Genomic DNA, 25,646 nt, shown 5'->3' on the forward strand with positions numbered 1-25,646 from the left:
TGCGACTGATGACAAAGTTACCTGACGCCTTCCTGGACAAAGTCGGAGTACTGTAAGCATGTCAACAACTGCATCCTCAGCCACAACTCTGCCTCTAAGCACGAGTTGGGGTTTCTCTGCAGGTCGCATGGGCTCTCAGCCTGGTCCTTTTTTGACATCGCAAAGGATCTCCCAAATCATGTGATCTGTAGGATTTGTCGCCAATCTATAAGTAGAGGTCAAAACCTCACTAGTTTGACAACTTCTTCCATGAATCGTCACATGAATAACAAGCATAAGTCCCAGTGGGAAGCTCACCGTGCTACAATGTGGCCTAGCGGAGGGGGCCAACCACCGTCTGCCCCTTCCAGTGCATCCGCGTGCTTTTCATCCTCTATGACTGTGGGGACAGCTGTCACACATGTTTTTCCACGCCAACCTTCCACCTCTTTAACCGCAACAGGCAGTTTGCTTTACAGGTCATCAGTTCTTTTTGAAGGGGAAACAAGTGCTGGTGTAGAGCTCTCTCAGACATCAAGAGCACCAACTTTGGATGAAGGCAACATCATGTCTCCGCCTGCACTTTCCTCACAGACCTGCAGTTTTCCAGGGACACCCTACTCAACATGGTCTCCACACAGCAGCCAGATCTCTGTCCCTCAGATGTGGACAAATAAAAGGACATTTCCTCTGAGCCATGACAAAGCTAAGAGGTTGAATTTATCCCTCTGTAAGCTCTTGGCTACCAAAATGCTGCCTTTCCGCCTGGTGGACACAGAGAATTTTCGGGACCTTATGTCAGTCGCAGTGCCTCAGTACCAGATGCCCAGTCGCCACTACTTCTCCAAATAAGGTGTGCCTGCGCTACACCAATATGTCACACACAACATCACCGCTTCCTTGAGAAACTCTGTGTGTGTGACAGGGTGCATTTAACCACCAATACTTGGACCAGTAAGCATGGACAGGGGCGTTACATGTTGCTGACTGGGCACTGGGTAACTATGGTGAGAGATGGAGAAGGGTCTGCTGAACAAGTCTTGCCGTCCCCACGACTTGTGCGTTAATCCTATGTATGTCGAAGTTCCTCCACTACTTCTGCCTCCTCAATCTCGTCTGGGTCCTGCACCTCCGCCCCAAGCCTGCCTGGTCCGGCCACGTGCGTTGTAACTGCGCAGAAGGAATCCCGCACACCTCCTTACTATGCTGGCAGCTTAGCTCAACGGCATCAGGCAGTCTTTACCTTGAAATGTCTTGGAAATAAGAGTCACACAGCTGAGGATTTGTGGTCAGCTCTTGCGAGCGAATTTACTAAAGGGTTGTTTCCACTCAACCTGCAGCCAGGGTAAGCCATGTGCGACAATGCTGCAAACCTGGGTGCGTCCCTACGCCGGGGCAAGGTGACACACGTGTCTTGTATGGCTCATGTGTTGAACCTTGTTGTCCAGCAATTTTTAACCCACTATCCCGGCCTAGATGGGCTTCTGCACAGAGCAAGGTCACTCTCTGCTCACTTCCGCTGTTCAACCACCGCAGCTGACCGACTTGCATCGCTCCAGAAGTCTTTCGGCGTGCTGGTTCATCGCCTGAAATGTGATGTGCCGACACACTGGAATTCCACTCTCCACGTGTTGCAGCAAATGTGGCAGCACCGCCGAGCCCTGGTGCATTACGTTATGACGTATAGGCCAACGAGATGAAGAGGTGGGGCCTATCACACTGCTGGAGTGGTCTCAGATCAAGGACCTTTTCACCCTTCTGCACAGTTTGGACATGTTGACGAATATGTTTAGCTCTGACAATGACTTTATCAGCATGACAATTCCAGTCATTTACATGCTGGAGCACACGCTAAACACTATTCGGAGCCAGGGGTGGGACAAGAGGAAGGGGAGGAAGTACAGGAGGATTTATATGCGCAAGAGATACCAACATCTACAAGGTTTAGACCTTCAGCATCACCAAGGCGGCAGGCATGGGATGGTGGGGGAGAAGGATTAACAAGGGCGCATGGTAGCAGCCAAAATGTTGAGGATGGTGCAGGAGAACATGAAGAAATGGAGAACGAACTGTCCATGGACATGGAAGACTCAGCGGATTTGGGAGACCTTGGTCAAATTTCAGTTGAAAGAGGTTGGGGGGAGATGTCAGAGGAAGAAAGAACGGTTAGCAACTCTATGCCACAAACACAGTGAGGACTTGGTCCGCATGGATGCGCAAGTCACATGAGAACCTTCTTGCTGCACTACCTACAACATGACCCTCAGATAGTCCGAATTAGAAGTAATTATGACTACTGGGTTGCCACACTATTAGATCCCCGGAACAAGTCCAAATTTGGCGAAATAATTCCAGCCATAGAAAGGGACGCACGTATGCAGGAGTATCAGCAGAAGCTGTTACTCGATCTTAGCTTGGCTTTTCCACCAAACACCAGTGGTGCATGGAGTGAATCTCCCAGTTGTAACTTGCCAAGCATGGGACTGTCTCGTCATTATTAGTCAAACCGTACCAGCAACACCGTATCTGGTGCTGGTAACAGCAATTTTATGGAATTGTTTCATAATTTTTTTAGACCATCCAATGCAAGGCCACAAGAGACAAGAAGTCTGACACATAGTCCACGGCTGTAGAGGATGATACAGGAGTATCTCCAAATGAACATCGATGCCATGACTTTGCAACTGGAGCCTTGCTCATTTAGGGCTTCAAATCTTGAAAAATGGCCTGAGCTCTCCACGTATGCCTTGGAGATCTTGTCGTGTATGGCAGCCAGCGTTGTCTCTGATCGTGTCTTCAGTGCTGCTGGGTGTGTGCTGACAGATAAGCGCAAGCGTCTGTCCAGTGACAATGTGGACAGACTAACATTCATCAAGATGAACAAGTCATGGATCCGCAAGCATTTTACTACCCCTGTGTCATCCTGGGGAGAGTAAAGGCTGGCATATTTTTGACTGTGCCTGATGCAAATCTACCTGTCAAGTTTGCAACTGGGGCACAAGTGATACCACTGAAGTGGTGTCTGTGGGGCCCAATTTTTTGAAAAAAGCGAGACTCTGCTTGGAGTCCCCTTGCGGTGTTTTTAAAAATGAACCAAGATGAACAAGTCATGGTTCAGAAAAGACTTTGCTACCTACCCTGGTGTTATCCTGGGGACAGTTAAGGCTGGCGTATTTTTGACTGTGCTTGATGCAAATCTACCTGTCAAGTTTGCAACTGGGGCACAAGTGAAGCCACTGAAGTGGTGTCTGTGGGGCCCAATTTTTTGAAAAAAGGGAGGCTCAGCTTGGAGTACCCTTGATGTGTTTTACATGATTTTAGAAGGTACTATACCAAAAAAGAAAGAAACGAACAAAATAGTCACTGAATATTATATCATTATTAATACATGATAAAATACACACATGATAAAAACACAGCTATTGACTGGAAAAAGGGGCGTCAAAAAACCTGCATAGCATGTATAAATATGGTACAAAATATATGAGGCAAAAGGGTTAGTGTAAAAGGATTCAAACGGAATAATTAAATAAGTAAACCCAGTATACAACTAAAGTGTCAGGTGCTGAGAAATTGTGGCCAGAGGTCATGCCACTAGATAAGAGTAAGTCAGCTGATGATTATTCAGCTGATAATAACCAGCAGGGTAACCATCATAGTAAAAAATCCACAGGACACTAAACCTGAAGCCTCAAAGGCAGGTAAAATTCAGAGAGGAGATGGCTCAAGGCAGTGTCAGCCAGTAGGAGAAAGCATACATAATTGAAAGGGTGTCAGAATCGGCACACAATAACACTAAATAGTAGTAAAATGATAAATTCACCTAATGGGTAAGAGAGCATAGCCTCCTCAAGGTAACGTGACGCCTTACCTGACGCGCGCACGTTTTGTAGCGACTTCTTCAGGGGGTGGAGTCATTGGGGATTGCCTGGGGTTAAATGTATACAAGCGACCAATAAGCTCAAAGTCTGTACGCATGCGTTATTAGTCGTGCACGCAAGTAGTCACGTGGGGAAGGTGTCCGGAAGCGTCATAGCTGGCCTGCCGAATCACTGAACAGGAGTAAGGAGGTGGGCGTGGAAGTCTGGCACGGGGTAACAAATTGGACTAATTAAATAAATTTCATACATTACAGCACAGCGAAATAATATATATAGAACGCGGACATTAACTTAAGTGCAGATGTGGTAATAATAATCCGAGGGGAGTCATGTGATAAGTGCGTCATAGAAGGGGCGGGAGAACGCCGAGCGTGTCATAAAGGGGCGGTTAGCCCGAGCATGTCATAGAGAGCGTGGGTGAGAGAAGGCAAGTAGTTAAACGCATATTGGAAGGGGTGGATCATATATGGGTGTCATAGAAGAGGCGGATAGCCGACGTATGATAGTGTCATTAAAGGGGCGGGTAGCCAGAACATGTCATGGAGGGGGCGTATAAAGGGAGGCAGATATCCAAACATATAAAGGAATAGGAGGAACGAGAGATGCTGACCGTGTCATAGAGAGGGCAGATGGCCCTAAATAATACAGAGAGGACGGGTAACAAGAGGCTGATGGTAAAATACATGCTAGAGCAAATCATCTAGTGTCATGAAAGAGACAAATAATCAACTTGTCAGGGTGTAGTGAAAAGGGCGAATCGCCAAGACGTGTAAAGCAAAAAATCTAACAGTGGAATGATGTGGAACTGTCAAAGGGAAAAATCCATGACGGGTGTCATGAGAAGGACGGACATAACAAGAAAAGATAATAATAAATACCCTAAATGTGTCATATACAATTGTAAATATAAAGGAGGAGTAGGACGGAACATTGCAAACTGCACACATACAGAGGACAGTGCGTGCAATCACCAGAATCATGTGATCATAAAATTGAGTGCTAATCAATAAATAAAATAAAAAATAAGTGACACTGAAGTGTCCAGAATGAGATAAGTCAGAAGACTTATCATGTGTGTATTTTATCATGTATTAATAAAGATATAATATTCAGTGACTATTTTGTTCGTTTTTTTCTTTTTTTGGTATAGTACTTTAATTCCGAATGGTCCTATTGATCCTATATCCCCACACTTTGAGAAAATATTTATTAACATTTATATTTAATATCTAATATTTATTAATGGTCTTGTGTGGTATGGATTTCATCCTCTAACTATTGGTGTTTCATGATTTTAGAAGGGCATGACATACCTATATCTGTTTCTCCCCTTCTTTTTCCTTGTCCAGCTGCTATGTTTTTGCATGAGTATATGTCCTTGTCATTTTCCTATGTGTTTGTGGTGTCTTTTGTCACCTTTTGGACACCTTTGATGGTGTTTTCTATGTGTTTTTATGTGTTTGTGTTTGCCTCCCATTGTTTTCAATGGGATTCGAGAGGTTCGTCGAACGGTTCGTCGAAAGTTTGTCGAACGGTGCCTCCGTTCGATGAACCGAACCGAAATCGAGCCTTCAGAGTTTCACTCATCTCTACTTTTTAATGCCTGGCTTAAAAAGTAGCAAGTGAAGTATACAAAAAGTTGTTTTTGGCAATTTTAATTGCCTGGAGAAAAATCTGCAAACAGCGTTATAGGTATTGTTACTTGTTAGTGCCTGGCCTAGCAAAATTCCTAGGGAAGTATCTAGAAAGTGGTTCTGGGCAATTTTAATTGCCTGCTGAAAATTACGCAAACACATTTATTGGTATTGGTAGTTAGCCGTGTATGGCCGAAAAAGATGCTGGGGGACTATCTAAAAAGTGGTTCTTTCCAATTTTAATTGCCTGGTAAAAATTCTGCAAACACAGTTAAATGTAATATTACTTGTTAGTGGCTGGCCAAAAAAATTCCTAGGGAGTTATCTAAAAAGTGGTTCTGGGCAATTTTAATTGCTTGCAGGAAAATTTCGCAAACATATTTCTAGGTATTGGTATTGTTAGCTGTGTGTGGCCGAAAAAATTTCCAGGGAACTAAAGTATCTAAAAGTGATTCTTGCGAATTTTAATTGCCTGTTCACAATTCTACAATGTTGCTTGTAAGTGATTGGGTTAAAAAAGGTGGTAAGAAAGTGTATAAAAAATGTTTCATTGCAGCTTAAACTGCTAGCTCAAAATTATGCAGTGAAATACCTGTATAGGTATTGTTAGTGGTGCCTGCTGAAAATTTGCTATTGAGCAAGTTAAAAAGGTCTTCTTGGCACTTTACTGTGTCAGTACCAAATGACACAGTGAAACTTATTTGTAAGTAGTGGTTCTTCCTGCCTTAACAAAATTGCCATCTCAGGCAGAATATAAATAATTTATCTTTTGTGTCAGATGTCTGATAGGTGTAGTCATAGAGTTGTGAAACATCTGTTTTAAAGGGGAAGGGTACATTAACCATGAGTGGTAAATCACAACGAAGTTGTAGTGGAAGGGGGAATAGACGAGGTCTTGGAGGTGTATGCGTGAGAAGTTCTGTTAGTCAAAGATTTAGTGAAGACATGCCGGCTCATTTTATCCCAAGAGAAATGAGAACAACTTCCATTACTGGACAGCTCACTCCACTAGATTTCTTTGGCATCCTCACATTGCTTAAACTTTGAAATGAGGCTGATAAACAGCAGGTGCTGGAATGAATGGCAAGTGTGACATCAAGTGGCCTCTACTCCTCTTCATGCAACTCAACATCATACACAGTTCATTCCTCAGAGGTGCCACCCCAATTACACTTGTTTGCGCCCACATCACAAATTACCTACTCACAAACTGACTGTGGGGAGAAACACGAGAACGAGTCTCAAGAGTTGTTCACATATTCAATCCCATAACCATCACAGGTCCACTCCAAAGATTCCCAGACTGTTGAGGTGGAAAGCATCTGCACTGATGCCCAAAATCTTTTTGAGTTGGATCTTGACCCGGACAAAGTAGGGTCCAAGCAGGATCCTAACCCTTGTCAACTGACGTTAACTACCGAGGGTGGAGGTGATGATGATGATGAGACTCATAGCTGAGGCTCATGCAAACTGTATTGTGATGTCACGTCAGGAAGAGGAGGAGTAGTGGGACAACATAGAGCATAATGATGAAGTTGTAGATCCCACATAGTGTGAACACTGTAAGAATCTCATTGCGCTAAAATGCAGACTGCCAGGCCTATCTAACCACCAGCCACAAAATCAACTGCGTCTGTTGCTTTTTCCTCCTCCTGTCATCAACACCTCATGAGCCAAGTAGTTGGGTGTCCCAAACAAAGTTGTCATTAATAAGGCTTCACCAACAATTTTGGACTGCCCAAAATTTATGATCTTAACACAAAATTCTTCATTAGTTGACAATAGCAGCACATTTTCAAATTTTAAATTGTGATGATCCCTTTAAAGTGTAGACTGCCTAACCTTCATTAAAATGAACGATTAGAATGAAGTCATGGATGTCCATTGTCTTTGCCACCTCGGTCCAAACATGTGCACACTAGGCTATATTGTACTGCCAGGCTTCTGTGAGTAAAAGTCTGTGTTGGCAGGGGTATGAAAGCACCAACCAGCCCTACACCTGTCTGTCATCCATCTCTATATTTATGAAAATAATAGTCTTAAAAGCTAATGCCCATTCCAAAAACAGTGGTGCTGCATTATAAAACATATTTTTGCTGTTTTGGAAGCTTTTTGACCCCCCCAAACGTGTTTGCGTTTATCCTCCAAATTAATCCAATGGGGTACAAAAAGGTTCGATAAAGATTTGAAGTTAACAGACCTGCATCTCCTGGCAAAAAAATGTTCTTTTTTGCCAAAAGATGCAGATTTTGTGCTGAATTTTTTTTACAAAATATTCCACCTCCCAATATACACCTCCTGGCAAAACAATTGCATCACTATCGCATGCGTTATGGTGCGGTTTTTATGTGTTTTTTGCAAGGTGGCGTAGATTGGATGTGGAATATGTTTTAGAAATTTCAGCTCCAAATATTCTTCTCTTGGCAAAAAAATGAGCAAAAACGGTATAGATGTCGTTATGGTGCAGTTTTATGCCAGGAGATGCAAATTTGCTTTTGAAATTGGATGTAGACATTTGACCAGCAAATTTGCACCTTCTGAAAGAAAAATGCACCAAAACGGCGTCAAAACTGTTTTTATGTATTTTTTTTGGCAAGAAAATGCAGATTTGGTGCTGAAATTTCAACAAGATATTCCTCCACCCAATCTACACCTTTGGCAAAAAATTGTATCAAAACCCCATCATAAAGCACACTATAGTTATAAGATTTTTTGCCAGGAGGTGTAGATTGGCTTCAGGAATATGGTGTCAAAAATTCAGCACCAAATCTATATCTCTTGGCAAAAAACCCTGCAGTTTTCTGCCACGAGATGCAGGTCTGTGAACTCAGTGACTTTACCTGAGGTGATGCCACTGAGTTCACTGAGGTCCCCTTACGTCAGGTTACCTGTGGTAACAGGTGGAAGGCTGTGGGAGCCTTCACCTGTGGCTGCAGCTCACCTCACTTCAGATGTAGCAGAGCTGGAAACATCGAGGGACCTAATGTGGATTACATCGGAACTGCATGTTTTGGGGTTAATGAAAAGGTGAAAGAGGGTAGTGTTTTTGTATTTTATTTCAAATAAAGTATTTTTTATTTTTTTTTTAGTTTTTTTCCCATATTAGTAATGAGTAGAGATGAGCGAACCAGTCGCGGTTCAGCTCGACCTTGGTTCGCCGAATGGAGGTCACGTTCGAGTTCGGTTCGGTGAACCGGTTCGGCGAACCACTCGATCCCCATAGGAAACAATGGGAGGCAAACACAAACACATAAAAACACCTAAAAACACCCTCAAAGGTGTCCAAAAAGTGGCAAACAACTCACAACACAACAAAAACACATGGGAAAGTGACAAAAACAAATTCTCATGCGAAAACAAAACAGCGTTACGAGGAAAAAGAGGACGAGACACAGATATAAGCATAACATGCCCTTCTAAAATCATGTAAAACACCAGAAGGTATCTCCAAGCGGAGTCTACCTTTTTTCCAAAAATTGGGCCACACAGACACCCTTTCAGTGGCAGCACTTGTGCCCCAGATGTACACTTCACAGGTAGATTTGCATCAAGCACATTCTAAAATATGGCAGCATTTACTTTTGTACCAAGGACTATGACAAGAACAAGGGGGCATTCTTTTCGATTGGAGGAAAGAAAATTCCTACATCAGCATAGAAGAGGGTTCTTCACGGTAAGAGCAGTGAGGCTCTGGAACTCTCTTCCTGAGGAAGTGGTGATGGCCAACTCACTGAATGAATTTAAGAGAGGAATGGATGTATTTCTTGTTAGCAAAAGTATAGAAGGTTATAAATAGCATAATCTTACAGGTAGATAGAAGAGCGACCAAGATTATTAGAGGAATGGGTGGGCTGCAATACCAAGACAGGTTATTAAACTTGGGGTTAGTTAGTTAGGAAAAACAAAGGCTTAGGGGGATCTAATCACAATGTATAAATATATGAGGGGACAGTACAGAGACCTTTCCAAAGATCTCTTTACACCTAGGCCTGCGACTGGAACACGGGGGCATCCGCTACGTCTTGAGGAAAGAATGTTTAATCATAATCACAGATGAGGACTCTTTACTGTACGAGCAGTGAGACTATGGAACTCTCTGCCGTATGATGTTGTATTGAGGGATTCACAAGTAAAATTTAAGCAGAGCCTGAACGCATTAATTGAAAAATATAATATTACCAGTTATGTATATTGGATTTTATGACAGGGTGTTGATCCAGGGAACTAGTCTGATTGCCGTATGTGGAGTCAGGAAGGAATTTTTTTCCCCATTGGAGCTTATTTGACACATTGGGGTTTTTTTGCCTTCCTCTGGATCAACATGTTAGGCTACGGGTTGAACTAGATGGACTTAGAGTCTCCCTTCAACCTTAAAAACTATGAAACTATGAAACTCTCCCCAGGATTACACAGGGGTAGTAAAGTCCTTACGGATCCATGACTTGTTCATTTTGATGAACGTTAGTCTGTCCACATTGTCACTGGACAGACGCGTGCGCTTATCTCTCAGCACACACCCAGCAGCACTGAAGACACGTTCAGAGACAACGCTGGCAGCTGGACACGACAAGATCTCCAAGGCGTAACTGGATAGCTCTGGACATTTTTCAAGATTTGATGCCCAAAATGAGCAAGGCTTAGTAAAAATGAGCAGGAGGGTGTAATGCAGAGGTGCTGTAAATTGCTTGGCACCAGTGGGACAATAATGGAGTCCAACAGTCACTTTCTAGATGCCACTAAGTTTCCTCTGTGTTTGCTATTATAATATCTTAGTAAAAATGAGCAGGAGAATGTAATGCAGAGGTGCTGGAAATTGCTTGGCACCAGTGGGACACTACTGGAGTCCAACAGCCACTTTTTGGATGCCACTAAGTTTCCTCAGTGTTTGCTTGCTATTATAACAGCTTAGTAAAAAGTAGCAGGAGGTTGTAATGCAGAGGTGCTGGAAATTGCTTGGCACCAGTGTGACACTAATGGAGTCCAACAGCCATTTTTGGATTCCACTAAGTTTTAGCAGTATTTGCTATTATATTAGCTTAGTAAAAATGAGCAGGAGGGTGTATTGCAGAGGTGCTCAAAATTGCTTGGCACCAGTGGGAAACTAATGGAGTCCAACAGCCACTTTTTGGATGCTACTAAGTTTCAGCAGTGTTTGCTATTATAATAGCTTAATGAAAATGAGCAGGAGGGTGTAATTCAGAGGTGCTGGAAATTGCATGGCATTAGTGGAACACTAATGGAGTCCAACAGCCACTTTTTGGATGCCACTAAGTTTCCTCAGTGTTTGCTAGTATAATAGCTTAGTAAAAATGAGCAGGAGGGTGTAATGCAGAGGTGCTGGAAATTGCTTGGCACCAGTGGGAGTACAACAGCCATTCTTTGTATGCCACCAAGTTTTAGCAGTGTTGCTATTATAATAGCTTAGTAAAAATGAGCAGGTGTGTGTAATGCAGAGGTGCTGGAAATTGCTTGGCACCAGTGGGACAATAATGGAGTCCAACAGCCACTTTTGGGATGACACTAAGTTTCAGCAGTATTTGCTATTATAATAGCTTAGTAAAAATGAGCAGGAGGGTGTAATGCAGAGGTGCTGGAAATTGCTTGGCACCAGTGGGACACTAATGTAGTCCAACAGCCACTTTTTGGATGCCACTAACTGGCAGCACTCTTTTAAATTAAAATGGCTTTGCTAAAATGTGCAGGAGGGTACAGTGGCTGGGTTGTGGGTCAGTGTAGAGGAAAGGAAGCCTCACTCTCTATCCCTCCTAATGGTGAAATGCAGCAAGGAATTCCCTGAGCTTAGGTACACAGACGCTGTTATCTGAAGCTGTATGCAGCGTTTTCATGGACCTGACTGTCACCTATGGCTCTGACTGAAATAAACCTCTGTCCCCAATCTGTAGATTGCTGTGTGTAGAGCGTACACAGCAGGATCGGCGACAGGAGCTGCGTGAGCGGTGACTGACACCCAGACGCATAAGGCAGATAATGGCATCCTGAGGGAAAATGTCCTTATTTCTAATGCAAGGACATGTGACATGGACAGCCTATGGCACATGCCTTGCTTGTCTGGCAAAAAGACCACTTAGCCGTGTGTGTGTGTCTGGGATTGGCTGACATGCTGGCCCGTCCCACTACACGCGCGCTTGTGAAAAAAAAAAATCTAAAATCTAAGATCTAAAACCTGTTCCCTCCCCCCGCACACTATACGCTGAAATTTCATAATAGTGTGAATCACAGAGTGACTCACACTATTACAGTGAAAAGCTATCTAGTAATTAGCTAGGTTGTTTGCTGATAGAACCGTTCTCGAATGTAACTCGAATGTAAATCGAGCTGCAGAACTTTTAGCAAAAAGCTCGAGTTCTAGTTCCATCTAGAACACCCCCCCAAAATCACTCGAACTGCGAACTGGCGAACCGCGAACCATGCTCAACTCTAGTAATGAGGGAGTCTCATAGTTGCTTCCGATTACTAATCCGGGGCTTAGTGTCAGCTGTGAGCTGCGATAACCCCTCATTACCCCAATGTCGACCTCACTAGTGCAATTGTAAATAGCCGGGTAAAGTTCCGGGACTGTCGCATCTCATGGATGGGACAACCTTGGGTGGCTGTAGGCTGCTTTTTTTAGGCTGGAGGGCCCAATAAGCATGGATCTCACGAGCCTGATAATACCAGCCCCAAGATGTCGGGCTTTATAATTGCTGGGGGGAGGGACCGCAAGTTGTTTTTTTTAAATTATATATTTACATAAGTAAAAAGAAAGCATGAAGCTACTCTTTTTTGATACACAGCCAAGATAAGCGCATGGCTGGGGGCTGCAGCTTGCAGCCATATGCTTTATCTGTGCTGAGTATCATAATATGGGAGGATGCTACTCCAAATTTATCATTTATTATTTTTACAGGATGATAGGCCTGGACACAGGTGACTTTATTAAACTTAGTGACTTCACCTGAGGTGAGGTTACTAAGTTTATTGAGGTCTCCTGAGGTCAGATACCTGTAGTCACGGGTGAAGAGCCGTAGGAACCTCCAGCTGTGGCCACAGCTCACCTGAGTGACATCACCCTTGAACACCGTGGTTCATTTTCTGCTTGCAGTTACAGTAGACTGTCATATTCTTTGGCCATGTGCCTTAACTTTAGATGTAGAGCTACGATCATCATGGAACTTGGTGTGGATTAAGTCGGATCTTCAGCATTATTTTCGGGGTTAATAAAAGGTGAAAGAGGTTGCTTTGTTGTTTTTTATTTCAAATAAAGGATTTTTTTGGTATTTGTGTTTATTTACTTTCACTTACAGATTAGTAATGCTTGGGAGTTTCATAGACGCCTCCCATTAAAATTCTAGGGCTTAGTGGTAGCTTAATACTCAGTGGCAGTTGTGAGCTGCAATTAACTCAATATTATCCCATATGAACTAGGTAAAATTCTAAGACAGTTTCATGTTAAAATCTTTGGTGGCTGCAGGCTGCTATATTTAGGCTGGGGGGGCCAATAAGCATGGGTCTCACCCCAGCCTGAGAATACCAGGCCCCAGCTGTCGGACTTTATCAAGGCTGGGTATCAAAATGGGGGGTGGCCGCATGCCGCTTTTAAATTATTTATTCACATAATTTTAAAAATGGGGCATGCAGTTCCTCTTATTTTGATGCACAGCCAAGATAAGTGCACGACTGGGAGCTGCAGACTGTAGCCTTATGTTTTATCTCTGTTGGTTATCATAATATGGAGGTATCCTTCGCCAATTGCTTTATTTTTTTGTATACCACAATATAGACCCAAAGTGTCTGGGGGTGGGCAACCTGTCTGCAGGCAATCAGAGATGCCAGTGACAGGAGAATGCAGAGAATATGGTTGAGGGATAATGAACAGCACTGAAGTACACCCACGGAAGCAATTACAGCTGAGTTCGGGACTCGGTAAGTATGTCACACTTTAATCTTTTTGCTTCCTTTTTTACAGTGAATCCCCTGTCCAATGACAGCCATGCTAAGATTTCACATGCCTTGAGTAAGCTGGGAGTGGGTTTTCTGCAAACAGTTACCAAACATTGCCGACTTTTTAGCAAAGCCAAACCCAAACGAACAGGCAAAGGCTCATACCAAATCTGAAATTGGCAAACCTGAAATTGCTGAACCTGAACCGAACAGATTTGCTCTTCTCTATTAATAATCTTTTATGGGGCTGATACCATCCATAATTTTCCTTTTGGCATTGATGTATTTATAAAAATTTGGGGGGGTTATTTTAACGTCTTTGTTTCAGTAGCTAATTTTTCTAGCTTAATTTCTTTATTACATTTCCTATTGAGAAATGCATGGTGCTAAAATTCTTTTACTGTATCCTCAGTCTTCTGTAATGTGAATGCCCTTTGTTTTTGTTTTATTATTCTTTGTACTGTGTTATTTATCTATAATAGTTTCTATTTATTCCTGGACATTTTATTACCAGAGTTTTTTTTCAGGACTCTAGTAGTATGTCCTTAAATTCAAAATACAAAACATTGTTACCCTTTTTCTCATCATACAGTATATAAAAGATTTAAAAAAATATCATCATCATCATCAAAATAATCATTCACAAATTGCACCATAAATGCTGAGTTTTCAGACTTACCTTTGTATAGCCATATATTTCCAGAATCTGTTCCATTGTGAAAGAATATCCCATGAATCCGACTACTTCTTCATCTCTTATGCAGGAATAATTTGGAACCTCATAGTATCTACCAGACAGAACTTGTAGGAAGCTTTGCAAAGACTTCATTTCATCACCAAAAGCATCAAACATATGGTAACCCAGAGTTATGTTGGGTAAAAGTTCTGGATTCCTGTTAACTTCATGAATTGCAAACATAAAAGCCAAAAATGCAGCAAAACTTCTCAGATGTGGACTGTGAAATGTGATCATAAAATAGTAAAGAATATTATATACTGTACATAAATACTTTAGTTTTCCCCTTTATCTTGTCAACCACTAATTAAAGGGGGCTTTAAACGCAGAGACATCGCTAGCGGTGTCGCTGGTGAAAGCACCCACCAAATCTCTGCCCGTGGCGCACAACATCGCTAGGACCCATCACACATACTTACCTACCTTGCGACGTCGCTGTAGCCGGCGAACCACCTCCTTTCTAAGGGGCGGTTCATGCGGCGTCACAGCGACATCACACGGCAGCCGTCCAATCGAAGCGGAGGGGCGGAAAGCAGCCAAAAAAAAAGTGACGCCCACCTCGTTGCCAGAGGACGCAGGTATGGTGTTGTTCCTCATTCCTGGGGTGTCACACGTAGCTATGTGTGCTGCCTCAGGAACGTCGAACAACCTGCGTCCTGCAACAGCAACGATATTTGGGATTAGAACGATGTGTCAACGATCAACGATTTGGTGAGTAATTTTGATCGTTAGCGGTCGTTCGTACGTTTCACATGCAATGACGTCGCTAACGAGGCCGGATGTGCGTCATGAATTCCGTGACCCCAATGATATCTCGTTAGCGATGTCGTTGCGTGTAAAGCCCTCTTTACTGTGTTGATTTTTAAAGCAAAAATACATGTGGTACATTCAAAGAGCGTCTTACTAGAGATGAGTGAGTACCGTACTATTTGTAATTGCTATACTTGTAACGAGTACTTTGTAAGGCCATGTTCGCACACTGCGTCCTGACCAGTGCAGAAAAAAGCACTCCCTCTGGCAGACTTGACACTGTGTTTTGACAAAAAGAATGCATCCAAAACGCATGTATGTTGGATGCATTTTGCATGCATTTACATGCGTTTTTGATGCATTTTTGTCAGTGCGGTCCCCCGCCAATTCAGCTCTGCTACATGCCCGCTGACAGCAAACAGACAGAGCCGGACGATGATAATGAACTCGGATGAATTTCACTCTACTTCATTGTCATCCCATGACTCTGTCTCTGTGTGCTGTCATGAACTCAGATGAACCTCCGAAGTCAGTGCCAGGCACAGAAGTCCGCAGCAGTGACATCAGAGCTTCACCCGAGTTTACTGACATTGCACATCTCTCTCTCTCTCTGTGTCATAGCCTGATTTGCGGTCACACATGAAGGACTCACCTGTGACAGCAAATCCCCTGAGTGACTGAAGTGAGCCTCGCGGTCAGCGGTGCGTAACTCAGGTTACCTGCGGCCACAGCTGCAGTCCTCCACCTGAGAGCGCTGACCGCGGGTAACCTCAGTGACAGCACAGCTGATCGTGCGGCTCACTTTAGTTGCTGCGTGGAACTCAAAGCTAGCAGTCCTTCTCTATGGCCGCTCGCTTTCAGCTTCTGATGTAGCAGACCTGAAAGCATCGTGGGACCTTGTGTGGATTACGTCGGACCTGGAGGTGTTTTTTAGGGGTTAATAAAGTGGTGAAAGAGGGGTTTTTTTGTCTTTTATTTCAAATAAAGGATTTTTCGGTGTTTGTGTTTATTTACTTTTTCTACAAATTATTAATGGGGGGGTGTCTTAGTGACGCCTGCCATCACTAAGCTAGGACTTAGTGGCAGCTATAGGCTGCCATTAACTCCTTATTACCCCGATTGCCACCACACCAGGGCAATGGGAATAGGCGGGTAGAGTCCCGGAACTGTCGCATCTAATGGATGCGTCTTAGGATGGGGGTCTCCTCATGAGTCATAACGTGGCACTCCCCATCCTGAGAATACCAGCCTTCAGCTGTGTGGCTTTATCTTGGCTGGGTACCATTTGTTGGGACTGCATGTTGTTTTTTTTTAATTATGTATTTATTTATTTTACTACACGATATAGACACGCCGACCGGCGGCTGTGATTGGTTGCAGTGAGACAGCTGTCACTCAGCGTGGGGTGTGTCTGACTGCAACCAATCATAGGCACCAGTGGGCGGGGGAATCAGGGAATACGAGATGGAATAATGAGCGGCAGGCATTTTCAAAAGAAGAGAAACTGCCACAGTGGGAACGCCGTTCAGCGCCGTGCAGCGCCGTGCTGGTGATCGGGGATCAATGAGTATGAGAAAGGGGGTAGGAGGGAGAGACCGACATCAACAAAGAGAGAGAGAAACTGAAAGACCTGTGTTTGTTATGTCAAATAAACATGCGGATTGCAACAAAAATGCAGTGCAAATGCACTGCTTAGCATTTTGGTAGCATTTTTCAACAACTCATTGATTTCAATGGGTGTAGAACGCTGCCAAAACACTCAAAAGAAGTGACATGCTGCATTTTTAAACACAGAGATATTGTCAAATTTTTGTCTTTCAAAGCGCTGCAATCAACAAAGCAACATGCGCACGGATTTTGCATGAGTCTTATAGACTTTGCAGGGGAAGCAGAACGCATGCATTTTGACAACGTGACGCTGCAGCTTAAAATGCTGCGGAAACGCAAGAAAAACTGCAACGTGTGCGCGTGGCCTAATACTTGCGTATTCATTCTAAATGGTGAGTACAATGCAAGTCAATGGGAAATGCAAGTAATTTACTGCTGGACCCAAAATCGATCTCTGAGGGCCTGAGGAAAAGGCTGAAATGGATAGGAAAGTGATGAAACTGAATGGGGAGACTCTAAAGAATATGCTTGCATGCATTTCTGACTCACATATGGATTCTGGGATCCCTGGAAGCCACACAGAAGCACTTCCATGTGGCTGCTGTCTATTGGTGCCCCTGCCGTCTATGTCTCACTGCCCTGGCCAGCCCCACAGTGACTCACACAGCAGTGTGAAAGCAGCTGCAGGGATGATGAGCAACAACATCAGGAGGTTAGCTCAGATCATTACCTGCTGAGATGATCTCCACTGTACTCGTTATGTAAGCGCTCGTCACTAACTTCCATGATGCTGCATTTTAATAATCAAGTCTTGCGGGCAGCCCGAGACTGTGACTAGTGGTAATGTCACAGGCTCACACGATACTTCACATGAGCCAGCGGTGACCATGGAACACAGTGATGAGCACTGATGTCACAAGTTCAGCGGAGTTCATCACCATGACTGGGTTAGTGATGTCGGGTATCGGATCGATGCCATGACATCACTAATGCCAAGGCTTGATGCAAGTTGACATTACACAGCTGGTATCAACCCCATATATTACCCCGTTTGCCACCGCACTAGGGCAATGGGATGAGCTGTTGTGAAGCATCAGCATTGGCGCATCTCATGCATGCACCACTTCTGGAGCAGCTGCAGCCTGCTATTTTTAGGCTTTTGAGGGTTAAATAACCATGGACCCCCCCATTGTCTGAGAATACCAGACAACAGCTGTCCACTTTACCTTGGTTGGTAATCCAATTTGGGGGGACCCCACATGTTTTGTTTTAAATTATTTATTTAATTTAATTTAAAAAATAACAGAATGGAGTGCCTTCTGTTCTGGATTACTAGCCAAGGTAAAGCTGCTAGCTGTGGTCTGCAGCAAACCTGAGTTTGGTGAGCACCCAGAGATGGCCCAATAAGATAACTTTGGGAGGGACTGCTCTTACTTATACATTTGGGCACTGCCTCCCTCATTGAGACTCAGATAATGGAATACATATTCTATAGCAGTTTATAATGTGCCCATTGTAGCATTGGGCTCTACCCTCCTCCTCCTCTGTGCCATTCTGCATCCCTCAGTTTAAGTTTTCAGAGGGCCTGCAGTAGTCAGGAAACCTGAGTTGGTGAGCACCCAGAGGTGGCCCAGTAGCATACGTTTGTGGAGAACTGCTCTTACACATTTAGGCGGTCACTCCCTTATTCAGACTCAGATAGTTGAATACGTATTCCATAGTAGTTTACAATGTGCCCATTGTAGCATTGAGCTTTACCCTTCTCCTCCTCCATGTCATTCTGCAGCCCTAATTCTAATTTTCAGAGGGCCTGCAGTAGTCAGGATACCTAAGTTTGGTGAGGGCCCTCGGGTAGCCCAGCAACATATGTTTCGAAGGGCCCTCCTCTATACATTTTTGAGGGCTTTCTTTTGTACATTTCAGAGTGCCCCCACTTATTGATATCATAGGGTCCTCACTTATTCATTTAGCTCAATTAAGAGCAGAGACTATAGAGAAGAAGGGCAAGCGATATATAGTTCAAGAATGAAGCAGTGGTTGTAGTCTGCGTGACTCAGGTTGAGCTGATATCTGCCAACAGAAAAAATAAAACTGCACTACTCAACTGGATGATGAGCTCAAGTGCAAGTGAAGGGGCAAAGGATACAGTGCCTGCAAGTAGTATTCAACCCCCTGCAGATTTAGCAGGTTTACACATTCGGAATTAACTTGGCATTGTGACATTTGGACTGTAGATCAGCCTGGAAGTGTGAAATGCACTGCAGCAAAAAAGAATGTTATTTCTTTTTTTTTTTTTTAAATTGTGAAAAGTGTATTCAGAGGGTCATTTATTATTCAAGCCCTCAAACCCCCAGAATTTTGTTTGGTTCCCCTAAAGTATTAAGAAGTCTTTCAGGCACAAAGAACAATGAGCTTCACATGTTTGGATTAATTATCTCTTTTTCCAGCCTTTTCTGACTAATTAAGACCCTCCCCAAACTTGTGAACAGCCCTCATACTTGGTCAACATGGGAAAGACAAAGGAGCATTCGAAGGCCATCAGAGACAAGATCATGGAGGGTCACAAGGCTGGCAAGGGGTACAAAACCCTTTCCAAGGAGTCGGGCCTACCTGTTTCCACTGTTGGGAGCATCATCCGGAAGTGGAAGGCTTATGGAACTACTGTTAGCCTTCCACGGCCTGGACAGCCTTTGAAAGTTTCCACCCGTGCCAAGGCCAGGCTTGTCCGAAGAGTCAAGGCTAACCCAAGGACAACAAGGAAGGAGCTCCGGGAAGATCTCATGGCAGTGGGGACATTGGTTTCAGTCAATACCATAAGTAACGTACTCCACCGCAACGGTCTCTGTTCCAGACGAGCCCGTAAGGTACCTGTACTTTCAAAGCGTCATGTCAAGGCTCGTCTACAGTTTGCTCATGATCACTTGGAGGACTCTGAGACAGACTGGTTCAAGGTTCTCTGGTCTGATGAGACCAAGATCGAGATCTTTGGTGCCAACCACACACGTGACGTTTGGAGACTGGATGGCACTGCATACGACCCCAAGAATACCATCCCTACAGTCAAGCATGGTGGTGGCCGCATCATGCTGTGGGGCTGTTTCTCAGCCAAGGGGCCTGGCCATCTGGATAGCACGGCCTACCTGGAGATTTTGGCCAAGAACCTCCGCTCCTCCATCAAGGATCTTAAGATGGGTCGTCATTTCATCTTCCAACAAGACAACGACCCAAAGCACACAGCCAAGAAAACCAAGGCCTGGTTCAAGAGGGAAAAAATCAAGGTGTTGCAGTGGCCTAGTCAGTCTCCTGACCTTAACCCAATTGAAAACTGGAAGGAGCTCAAGATTAAAGTCCACATGAGACACCCAAAGAACCTAGATAACTTGGAGAAGATCTGCATGGAGGAGTGGGCCAAGATAAATCCAGAGACCTGTGCCGGCCTGATCAGGTCTTATAAAAGACGATTATTAGCTGTAATTGCAAACAAGGGTTATTCCACAAAATATTAAGCCTAGGGGTTGAATAATAATTGACCCACACTTTTATGTTGAAAATTTATTAAAATTTAACTGAGCAACATAACTTGTTGGTTTGTAAGATTTATGCATCTGTTAATAAATCCTGCTCTTGTTTGAAGTTTGCAGGCTCAAACTTATTTGCATCTCTCAAACCTGCTAAATCTGCAGGGGGTTGAATACTACTTGTAGGCACTGTATATGGTGTCCTCCCCCAGGATGGGTTGGATAAGCTCCTTTAAATGGCTCAGAGATATTGATTGGCAATATTCCCCAGATTACATAGGATGAGAAGACTTGTTGATACTTTAGTACTTGGTCCAGTGCAGAATGTGCAATGGAGTTCTAAAAATTACTCCTGGGGGCTGTGTCATAGATGCAGGAAAATACCATGGCAGGGGCCTCCCATGACAATCATTATCTATGTAGGACTAGTGTAGTAGTTGTGGCCCTCAATTCAAGTTTTCAGAGGGCCATAGGTTGTTGGTCAACAGCCATTGTAAATTGCTATCGAATACGTATCCCCTATCTCAGTCACAATGTGGGACAACCCATAACAAGGGTCTGCAATGACAATTAATAGTTTGGTAGGACTACTGGCCTGGTTTTTCCAATGAACAATGTTGTTTACAAAAATCAGCCCTATGGACTGAGTCATGGTTGACTCAAAGAGTCGGCATCACAAGGGTCTCCAATGATAAATAGTATTTAGGCTGGAGTAAGAGTACTCTCCTGGTTTGTCCACCACTGCACAATGTGCTTAGTGTTTACAAAATTTAGCCCTATGCGCTGAGTCATGGTTGATGCAGGAAGCAAATGGCTTTTTTTGGGGAGGAGTGGACGTTAACAGCAGTATCAAAGTCAACATTTTGGGGAAATTTAGTTTGGCTTGCTCTCATCTGGAGGGAATAGAAACTGTGAAGAAATCCAGTTTTTGTTGACTTTAATCCGAGTAAGTCTGTCTGCATTTTCTGTGGAGAGGTATGTGCGCCTATCAGTGATTATTGGCCCTGCAGAACTGAACACACACTCTGACATCAGACCAGCAGCCGGGCAGGCCAGCACCTCCAAGGCATATAAATAGATTTTGGGCAAAGTGTTCAGCTTGGACACCCAATAATTAAAGGAACTGAATCATCAGAAAGGATGCAGGTATGGTCACGTAAGTACCTCTTGACAATGTTGTGCGACGTCTCCCTCCTTGGCATTGTTACAGGCACAGATAGCCCTTGCTAATGTGCTGGTTTATTGAAAATGGCCCAGTTTTAACACCTTTTCCCCTCACCTCTGTTGGACTTTGTGTCTCTCCAGTAATCCTTGGTGATGAAAAGAGCTGTTAACTCTGCCACCTGTGTTGTCTGTGGTTGATGTTTTCAGCAACTGATCTACAACAACCCTCTTGAGGGATTCCATTGTACAACCTTTTGGTGACTCCAAAAGGAGAGGAAATTTCTCCTTGTACCGTGAGCAATGAGTATAGGTTGTTGGACAAAATTTGTATCATGCGAGGGTCGTGCCACAGACACTTACACAGAAACTGTGCCATGTGGGCCAAGCTGAAAACAGGCAACGATTCTGTGTCCTCATCTGGAGGAACAATATCTATATTCTCCTTACACTGACTTTCCTCCTCATCCTCCACCTCCTTCTCTCCAGCTCATCCATGCTGGACAGAGATGAAGCTGGAGTTGAAAGTCCCCAGTGTAGCATTGAGAGTCCCCACGGTAGCATAAAAAAACAAGTCCTCTCCCTCCTCATCCTCCTCATCATCACCCAATGTTGCCTCAGAATATTGGCTGGCTGGGTAGTATCAGCCATTGGAAAATGTGGCTCCATAGCCACGTGCTGGGCACTCAAATCTTCCTCATTGAGATTATGCAGTGATTGTTTCAACAGATAGAGCAGCGGGATAATTAAGCTGATGATAGCCTGATCACCGCTCACGAGCTTGGTGCAGTACTCAAAGTTCTCAAGAACCTCACAAATGTCAGCGATCCACACCCACTCGACAGTTGTTATGTGTGGTGGCTAACTCTCAATCCAAGACAGAATCTTCTTTCACACACGTTTACATTCCAGACCGGGAAATTTGGCAAGGAACATAGTGGATGTGTGACGCCCTGGGCGGGCCAGGTAGTCAAAGATAGGGCCCTGCACTGCACCAGTCCCCTAACAAGGTGACAGCAGCCAAACACTTTAAACCCTAGTCACCCATCCCCAGTGCTTAATGGACACACCAGGGGGCGGAGTCAGGTGATTGGACACGCCCACTGAGGAGTTCAGAGGGCCTGGGATGGGAAAACTCTTAGTTGAGTCTGAGGAGTCTGTTAGTGGAGGTGGAGTAAAGTGGAAGCAGGCCTGTGTGTCAGGTCTGCAACTAACTGACAGGTGCCAAGGTAGGAGCCCAGGCACCTCTGGCTAGGAGGCAGATGGAGGCCTCTGTCTGCAGGAGCCGGGAAGATGGCTCGGTGGAACCGTGGTGGACCGGGACAGGGTAGTGGCCCCCCCGGTACCGACCCAGGGAACTGACTCGGAAACCGGAGAACAAAGGGGGGTACTCAGACTGTGAAGCTAGGTCCAGAAGCTACTGAGGGCTAGCTAATTAACTGATTGCGGCCAGGACTATAGGTTCTGTCCCACCCAAAGTCCCGACTGAAGACAACAGTCCAACGAGGGGGATAGAAAGCCACCACCACGGCAGAGAGATCACACGGACCAGCGTCTGCGGGCAAAGGGCTCCTCCGGCAACCACAAGCCAGGGAGCGGACTCCTGACGCTGCAAGCGCAGGTAGTCCACCATCACACAAACGGTGCAGGAGAAAGGCAGAGACCACAAACCAGGTGGGGGACCAGACTGCGACCGGCTGCGGGCCCCGACCACCATCACCTTGGTTTACCAGAAACTTGTGTGTGTTACTAGTCGTGAGTACATCAGTGCCCTCCAGCCACCCATCTCCCTACCCAGTCGTAGTTCGAAGGGTAACCCTTCCAACACAACCTCGTTATGATTTCCCACTCATGGTTGATGTAACCTTCCTCTTTCCAACAGATGTTTTCCAAGTCAACGCCCACACCTGTCAGACACCTGACACAAGAGGTAAATTATTTATTTCCTCCTGAGTTGGCAATATTGTGAATGCACTGAAAAGTACCAATTACTACAAATGTGATTCACTGCGTCATTTTGAGCAGACACTAAAAAGTGTCAAGACCTTTTTAGCTACTTCTCTAGCAAATTAACAGCAGGCAGTACTAATAACAATACCTAGAAATATCATTGACTGCATAATTTTTAGTAGGCAATGAAAAGTGGCAAGACCTCTTTACCTAGTTCAATAGCAAATTTTTACTTAAGAGGAATCCTGAAGTTGGAAACTAGACATCCACACTGGGTTAAATTTGGAAACACATTTATGCTTTCTCTATTAAGATTTTCCATGTCTAAACAATTTTAAGTTCTTGCTTTGCAGGTTTTATTTTTTTTTTTACTTATTTATTTATTTTGGGGGAATGTTTAATTTTAATTTCTGCAATAATATTTTCTAACTTCCAGGTTGAAAGTATTTACTACATACTCCATAACAGTGATAATGGATCTGTTTTTCATTCCACAATCTGTAAGTCTGTCAAGTTTAATGTATTTAAGGCCGGTTTCAGACGTTCATGTTTAATCAGGTACAAGCTTACGCATGGTTATGGTCATACGTGTGTCACGGCTGTGTCACACGTGTTTCACGCGTATGTCACACGTGTGACATCTGTGTTTGCATACAGTACATGTGACACGTACCAGAGAAAATACGGGTCTTTGTAATAAAAAGATGTGTTATATTCCCCTGTATCCAGCGCTCTTTTCGTCGGCTCTGCTGCCTCCCGCTGCTGACTGCTACTCATTATTTTCATTGATTAGTCACTGCACTGAAGAGCTGGAAGCCGGAGCATCGGAGGGACAGTGCTGGGCACAGCACCACCGAGGACAGCATTGCTGGGAAAGGTGAGTATTTAGCAAGCAGTGTGTGTGCAGTGATGTCCAGGAGGTCATTGGAGCTCCCAATGAACTCTGATGACATCCTGATGACACCCGCGCTACAGCGGGTGTCAATACAGTGACTTCACGGGTTCATCAGGGTTCATTCGGAAATCTGATGACCTCCTTGACATCGCTGCACAAACACTGCTTGCTTTCTGAATATTGACCTGTCACCAGTGATGCGGCAATGCTGTCCCTAATGCTGTCTCCACGATGCTTCAGCCTCCAGGTCCTCACCACACACACACACACACACACATACACACACTCTGCTAGATACTCACCTGTCCCCAGCAATGCGATCCCTTGCACTGAAGTCCCCAGCGATGCAATCCCTGGCACTGAAGTCCCCAGCGATGCTACGGCTTCCAGCTCCTCAGTGCAGTGAATATTCAGTGAGTATAATGAGCGGGGGTCAGAAATGGGAGGCAGGAGAGCAGAAGACAGCACCGCTGGATACAGGTGAATATAGAAAATATTTTAATGTACCAGACCCGTGTTTTCTCCGGTACGTGACACACTAATGTCACATGGATCACATCAGTGTGCAATAGGTGTGACACCCATGCTGCCAGAGAAAAAAATGGACATCTCTCCATGTGTGCGTACGGGGCCATGATGGGTCACATGGTCCATGTGAAAACACAACCGTGAGAGTAGCAGCAAGGAATAACATTGAAATACAAGAATTTTATGAATGGAGATCACACGCAAAAGACAGCACAATATCACACTTAATCTAAAGTACATCCCAACAGATAAAAGTTTTTTGAAGGGAAGAAAACCATTGTAATATAGAATGCGCAAGTAGGCCGGTCTCAGGCGTCCGTGTTTCAGGTATGTGTGACATGTTTTTAACATAGATGCCATGCGTACCCATGTTATTCTTTATGAGAAATATTCCCAACAAATGAGCCATCAGGTGGACACGCTGTCAGCATAAATATACCAACAGCGTGTCTGCACTACTCAGAATCAATCAGAACAAAGGAGAAATACGAGTAAGTAGGCAAATACAAGAATTTTATTAATGGAAAGACGCAAAAGACAGCACAATATTGCACTTAAAAATTGCTACCAAAACATCACAGAAGGTGCAAGGGTGAAATTCAATTGGTTAATATAAGAGTTTCTTGTCTGTCTCAAATAGCCGTGGGAGAGGTGAATACACCAAACCAAAATAAAGAGACTAAATATGAATATAATGCAGGAAACTTAAAGGCTGAACGGAGCCAGGACAGAGCCATGGGCGTAGTGACCCATGACTCACCTTTGCAGGGCAACAAAGGGGTTAATTGCAGTTCGAGAAAAGAGCGGGTTTTCTGCAGGGTCAGGAGTTTAAGGGGTGGACTTATAGGGCCAGGGGAGGGAATAGGGGGGGGCTGTATATATATGTCCAGTGAGAGAGGGGGGACATCACTTTGGAATGAGGCACTTATAGAGAAATGTCCCCGTGTCACCTCACTAGATCTCCCCCCTGACCTGATGGCGACGTTGGCAGAGATCCTAGAGCAGCTGCGGGCTACTGCTGGCGGCGAGGATAGAGCAGCGGTCAGAAAAGCTGTGAGGGAGATA

General features: G+C 44.4%; 1 protein-coding gene across 1 annotated transcript in view; it reads right to left on the reverse strand.

The window, feature by feature from the left end:
- The window catches only part of LOC142311542 (vomeronasal type-2 receptor 26-like), a 100,671-nt gene extending 79,217 nt beyond the window's left edge, over window positions 1–21,454 (reverse strand). The window contains exons 1-2 of the mRNA XM_075350486.1: window positions 21,327–21,454; window positions 14,115–14,391 (exon numbers count right to left, since the gene is read on the reverse strand). Of these exons, the coding sequence (XP_075206601.1) occupies window positions 14,115–14,391; window positions 21,327–21,454 (405 nt within the window). The remainder of the gene's footprint in view (window positions 1–14,114; window positions 14,392–21,326) is intronic.
- Window positions 21,455–25,646: the final 4,192 nt, after the last annotated feature.

Source organism: Anomaloglossus baeobatrachus, chromosome 1 (assembly GCF_048569485.1).
Source record: "Anomaloglossus baeobatrachus isolate aAnoBae1 chromosome 1, aAnoBae1.hap1, whole genome shotgun sequence".
Lineage (NCBI taxonomy): Eukaryota > Metazoa > Chordata > Amphibia > Anura > Aromobatidae > Anomaloglossus > Anomaloglossus baeobatrachus.